The following is a 6,450-nucleotide window of genomic DNA, read 5'->3' on the forward strand; positions in this document are numbered from 1 at the left end:
TGTCATAATTTTTGGAGTTTTAAACTTATGAAGACTCTAGTATTGGCCTATAAATAGGCATAATTACCGCACATTGAAAATAGGCTTTTGGAGGGTTTAAGTTGGATGCTTTGGTGAATTTTTCTTGTGTTTTATATAACACTCTTTTTTAAGTTTTTATTGGGGGATATTTGCTTGATGTAAGTGAGATATTTTGGAGAGAGTGATTTGTAATAATTTAGGTTCAATATTGAAGTTGCAAATAATTATAAGGTAATGGTAATTTGGACTTTAGTCAATAGTTAATCAAGACGAATTGTAAATACAAATTATTTTTAAGCGAAACTCTACAGAATAAAACTAGTGAACTCAAACTACTGAACTCAAACTACGCTAACAAATATTACATATTATCTTTCCTTACTTTACTCGTTGCTTTACCTTATTTTAAAATTGTTTTGTCATAAATGTATTATGTTTGAACCTTTCCAATCGAAATAAAAAAATGAGATTGAAATTGTGATAAAGCTAAAAAAGTTACAACAAATATGATTAATATTATTTTTATATATACTTAATAAAAGTTAAAAAGGAATTACATTTATTGAATATTATTTTATTTAATAAAATATAATTACTATATTTTATATAAAATTTAAATATTTTATTGTTTGTTAGTTAAATTTTATTTTCTTTATTTTCTTTATGAATAAAATTAATTTTCCTAAAATTTGAGATAAAAATGTTATATAGAAAATTAAATTAGTAAAAAGTTTAAAAAATCAATTCTAAAATAAACTTAACTATTATAATAAAATATTTTTATATAAAAAAGAAATTATAGAAAAGACTTATTGAATATATTTCCTATTTTCGACATTCATAAAAAAAAAAAGTGGTCCTAATAATTTATTTATACAAAACAAAAAAAAGTGGTCCTATTAATTCACCTCACATTTGAAATGTGTTATATGTAATAATATTAATATCTTTATCAATTTTGGAGGTTCATCCATTCCCATCTCTATAAATTTGCATGCAGAACTAAAGCAACACATATCAACACAATCTGTATAACCATGAAAACCACAACAGCTTCGGTGTTTCTTCTTTTCATCATCTTCTCAATCACACCATTGTCCTTTTCGTTTGGTGTGGCCAACACTACAAACGCTCCTGTGCTCGACAGTGATGGCAACGAGCTCCGCACAGGCACCCCATACTTCGTTGTGTCGTCGATATGGGGTGCTGGTGGTGGGGGGCTTGCCCTAGGCATGCCTAGAGGAAACCCATGCCCGGAAGTCGTTGCTCAAAGAGGATCCGGTGACGATGGTATTCCGGTGATATTTTCTAATTCGGACTCCAACGATGGCGTTGTTCGCCTATCCTCTGACATAAACATAGAGTTCATTCCCCTCAGACCCAGATTTTGCCAAACAACAACGGTGTGGAAGGTCGATGATTACGACCACTCAGCCGGAAAATGGTGGGTGATAACCGATGGGGTTAAAGGGAACCCAGGTGCCAACACTTTGACCAGTTGGTTTAGAATAGAGAAGGCGAGTCATCTTGATTACACATTTAAGTACTGCCCCGCAGTATGTGGAACATGCCCGGCTTTATGCAACAAAATTGCGAGAGACTTGGATGGAGAAATGATGCGTTTGGCTCTCTCCACTGACCATGGATGGCCATTTTTCTTTAAGAAACTTCAAACATCAGCCATGGAGATTGAACAAGTTGTTCATAATTAGATTGAAAGCAATCATTATGCATGAACTAGTAGTTACTATACAATATTAGCTTCAAGTAAATAATGCTGAGAGAACTGATTGTTAAGATTGCCATGTTTGAAGCAGAAGCATGCATATATATATGCTTGCCTACAAGGTTTGTCTCTCAGAGTCCTCTTTGTACTCTTTTCAGCTTAATATATAAACTGTCTACTTATTTACTTCTTTTATTAATGCCATTGATTCTAGTAGTATTAGACTCATTAACTTGGATACATTGTCTTGTAATTAACCCAAAAATTATATATATATCAAAAAAAAAAAAAAGAGAGTGAGAGAGGAAAATAGACTAGCAAGTAACAAGCGAAAAATGGTAATACTAGGGTTATTTAGAGTGGTTTCAATGCACAACCGGAATGAATTGTTACCTTATCTTTAGAGTCAAAGAAGGGTTCGTGACTAGTCTTTCAACAATACTATTTTCAAGGTTCGAACCTGTATTATCCTTTAAATACGTAATGTATTTTATCATTACACTCAATAATATTAGTAATTTGCTTTATTCTATTCTTAATTAATAATTATGATATATATAAAGTTTAAGATGGATTTTCTTATTCATATATATCAATTAAATCAAATATTTGTATTTAAAGTTTTAACCGAACATTAACTTTTTTTTTTAATTTCTTCGTTTGTTGGTGGTGATTAGGAGATTGATGGCCGGTCTTTGTGATTGGTAGCTTTTAACACAATGGCGAAGCTAAGGAGGCTTTAAATGTTTAAATGATTTTTTTTTTCAATTGAAACTTCTTTATAATTTATAAAATTTTAAATTAATAATAATAAAATTACATTTTAATTTTTTAAAAATGATAAAAACGTGGAAGCACATTTGTACGATTAATAATAATGATAATATTTTTCCTACCACATGGAAGTTTATGGAAACACCATTGGGTTTTGTATTTATGTTTTATTCGACCCTCTTATAAGTTTTACTGGGGAGATTTGCTTGATTGTAAGTGAGGTATTTTGCGGAGAGTGATTTATAATAATTTAAAATTAATATTGGGGTTACAAATAACTATGGGAGTAAAGTAGTTTAGACTTTAGCTAATAATTGATCAAGATGGATTGTAGAATAAAATCATTTTCGAAGCAAAATTTTATAAAATTAGGAAATCTGAATTACGTTAACAAATATTGATATTATCTTTCTTCACTTTAGTCCTTGCTTCACCTTATCTCAAAATTATTCTATAATAATCTATTTTGTCTCAACCTTTTCAACAGAATTTAAAATGCAACTATTTCTAACAAGTGCAAACCAAAAACTTTTTCACATACCAATAAATGGCAAGCAACCATACCGTGGGCCCAATGTCCCAACAATCATCTAAACATTTTTTTTTCTTTTTTAAATAATATGTAATAATTTATATACCATAAATGAATATTAATTAAAATAATATAAACAAAATAGGACTCTTTAATATAATATGGATCCAAAATGTTTCATATTTGAAATGCAGTTTTGATAATTTCACATTTCATATTTTATCTTAGAACAAAAAGAAAATTTGAATTTAATATTTGGACTATTGATCAATGGTGTTTATTATATTTCAAGACTATCAGATTAATCTGTCGATACTACTTATATGGTATGGTTTAAATGGGTGTGTGTATATAGAAATTTGAAATTCTATTGTATCAAAGAAAATTTTTTAAAAATAAAATAAAAGGAATTTGAAATTTAAAATTTGAGATCAAAATAAAAAATGAGACTTGTTATAAACCATAAGGCTCAAAAAGGTTACAACAAATATGGTTAATATTATTTTATATATACTTAATAAAAGTTTAAAATATCGAATTTGTAATATTATTTTTATTTAATAAAATATAATTAATATATTTTATATAAAATTTAAATATTTTATTGAAATATTATGTTAGGTAAATTTTATTAATTTTATTTTCTTTATAAATAAAATTAATTTTATTAAAATTTGAGATAAGATAATTAAATTAATAAAAGGTATACTTCATATTTTATAGTTATTATAAATAAAAATTATTATAAAAATAAAAAAAGAATTCTACAACATAATGAAATATTTTTATTAAAAAAACAGAAATGATTGATGGAATATATTTCCAATTTTCGACGTTCATTAAAAAAAAAAAAGAGTGGTCCTAATAATTGATTTATTGGGGGAAAAAAAGTGGTCCTACTAATTTACCTCACATTTGAAATGTGTTATATGTAATAATATTAATATCTTTATCAATTTTGGAGGTTCATCCTTTCCCATCTCTATAAATTCGCATCGAGAAATAAAGCAATACATCAACGCAATCTGTATAACCATGAAAACCACAACAGCTTCAGTGTTTCTTCTTTTCATCATCTTCTCAGTCACACCATCATCTTTTTTGTTTGGTGTAGCCAACGCTACAAACGAACCTGTACTCGACATTGATGGCAACGAGGTTCAAACAGGCACCCCATATTAGGTTGTGTCGTCCATATGGGGTGCTGGTGGTGGGGGGCTTGCCCTAGGCAGGCCTAGCGGAAACCCATGCCCGGAAGTCGTTGCTCAAAGACGATCCAGTGACGATGGTATTCCGGTGATATTTTCTAATTCGGACTCCAACGATGGCGTTGTTCGCCTATCCTCTGACATAAACATAGAGTTCATTCCCCTCAGACCCAAACTTTGCCGAACAACAACGGTGTGGAAGGTCGATGATTACGACCATTCAGCCGGAAAATGGTGGGTGATAACGGATGGGGTTAAAGGGAACCCAGGTGCCAACACTTTGACCAGTTGGTTTAGGATAGAGAAGGCGGGTGATCTTGATTACACATTTAAGTACTGCCCCGCAGTATGTGGAACATGCCCAGCTTTATGCAACAAAATTACGAGAGACTCAGATGGAGAAATGGTACGTTTGGCTCTCTCCACTGGCAATGGATGGCCATTTTACTTTAAGAAAGTTGGAAAATCAGCCATGGAGATTCAACAAGTTGCTCGTAATTAGATTGAAAGCAATCATTATGCATGAACTAGTAGTTACTACATAATATTAGCTTCAAGTAAATAATGCTGAGAGAACTTATTGTTAAGATTGCCTTGTTTGAAGCGGCAGCATGTATATATATATGCTTGCTTACAAGGTTAATTTGTCTCTCAGAGTCCTCTTTGTACTCTTTTCAGCTTAATGAATAAACTGTTTACTTATTTACTTCTTTTGTTGCCATTGATTCTAGTAGCATTCGACTCATTAACTTGGATACATTACCTTGTAATTAACCAAAAAGTTATATATATATATATATCAAAACAAAACAAAAAAGAGAGTGAGAGAGGAAAATAGACTACCAAGTACCAAGTGAAAAATGGTAATACTAAATTTCCAGATATATGGCATTGTTTGTGTGTGACAAACACCAAGTATAAATAGGTGGAAGTATGACTACTTATCAAGAGTGGTATGGTTCAAAAACTACCCCTATCGAATTATTTCATCCTACTCATTCGTTATCGATAGGAAGAAGGATACTTCCAACAAGAAATATTTTGAAGGGTTAGTGTTGAGTTAGCTAAAAATCAAAGTTTATCAGAAGCTCGATCTAAAATTCGCCAAAAAGAGGATTATTCAAAGCGATTTCAATAGACAACGGGAATGGAATAGTCTTTGAGTGGTTAGGGCACCTTATCTTTTGAGATAAAGAAGGGTTGGTCCATGTTTGCAGTTCGTGACTAATCCTTACAACAATGTCGTTTTCAAGGATTGAACATGTGTCATCCTTTGAACATGTAATGTGTGTCGAAACCGTTTTTTGAAAACAAAAATTTCAGTTGTCGACTTTTAAAAATAAAACTGGAGTCGCCACCGATCTTTTATTAAGGTGTGATCGGCCCACCTTAAAAATTATTTTGGTCTGCGAGTTTTGAAAATAGGTTCGGGAGTCGATTACGCACGAGGAAGGGTTAGCACCCTCGTGACGCCCAAAATCGGTACCACATTGATTATTTAATGTTTTAGTGTCGAAGGTTAAAAAAGATTTTAAAATAAGCTCAAATGATGGAATTTGAAAAAGGATAATCAATTGTTCAAGTCATGTAAAGAAATCGAGTCCCAATACGTTAGGGTACAATTCCTCATAATCCCCGAACTTTGAATATCACTTTTATTTTATGTGAAAATTTTCATTTCGAGAAAGTAACATGCCACACCCAATACGTTAGGGCACGACAAGTTAAGTTTCCAAAAATGATTTTTATACTCATGCATTTTGAATAAAGAATATCCTCGGTCATTTAAGATTAACGAAGAAAATCCGAACCCAATACGTTAGGGCTCAATTTCCTTCGAAAATCCCCAAACTTCGAATAATGCCTTTATTCAAAAAAAAACCTTTGAATCAAGAAAATAACTTTGATGAATGGTTAAAACCAAAATATATTTTCAAAAGGGTATGTTAAAAAGTTAATATACAATATGATACAAATACTTTAATTTACAAAGATATACGAATAAATATTTACAAATTTAGATATACAAATACAATATACCAAAGAATTTGCAAACATGTGTACGCATATATTTGATGCACATATACAATAATACATATAAAAGATGGAAAAAAATGCATGTATGTATGAGTATGAAAATCGTAAAAATAAAATAAAAGTATAAAGATATGCATATGTGTATATATTTT

The 6,450-nt window shown here is 30.5% G+C and overlaps 1 protein-coding gene and 1 pseudogene across 1 annotated transcript; both read left to right on the forward strand.

Moving 5' to 3' along the window:
• Positions 1–1,027: 1,027 nt before the first annotated feature.
• LOC105778679 (21 kDa seed protein) lies at positions 1,028–1,933 on the forward strand. The gene has a single exon (XM_012602427.2). The coding sequence runs from the start codon at positions 1,059–1,061 to the stop codon at positions 1,731–1,733; it is 675 nt and encodes a 224-aa protein (XP_012457881.2). The 5' UTR covers positions 1,028–1,058; the 3' UTR covers positions 1,734–1,933.
• Positions 1,934–4,088: 2,155 nt separating this feature from the next.
• On the forward strand, positions 4,089–4,967 carry LOC105778622 (21 kDa seed protein-like; annotated as a pseudogene).
• Positions 4,968–6,450: the final 1,483 nt, after the last annotated feature.

This window comes from Gossypium raimondii, chromosome 10, assembly GCF_025698545.1.
Source record: "Gossypium raimondii isolate GPD5lz chromosome 10, ASM2569854v1, whole genome shotgun sequence".
NCBI classification, from domain to species: Eukaryota; Viridiplantae; Streptophyta; class Magnoliopsida; order Malvales; family Malvaceae; genus Gossypium; species Gossypium raimondii.

Excerpts from the sequence above, each read along its gene's own strand:
- LOC105778679 (XM_012602427.2), top strand. The coding sequence starts at position 1,059 with ATGAAAACCACAACAGCTTCGGTGTTTCTTCTTTTCATCATCTTCTCA.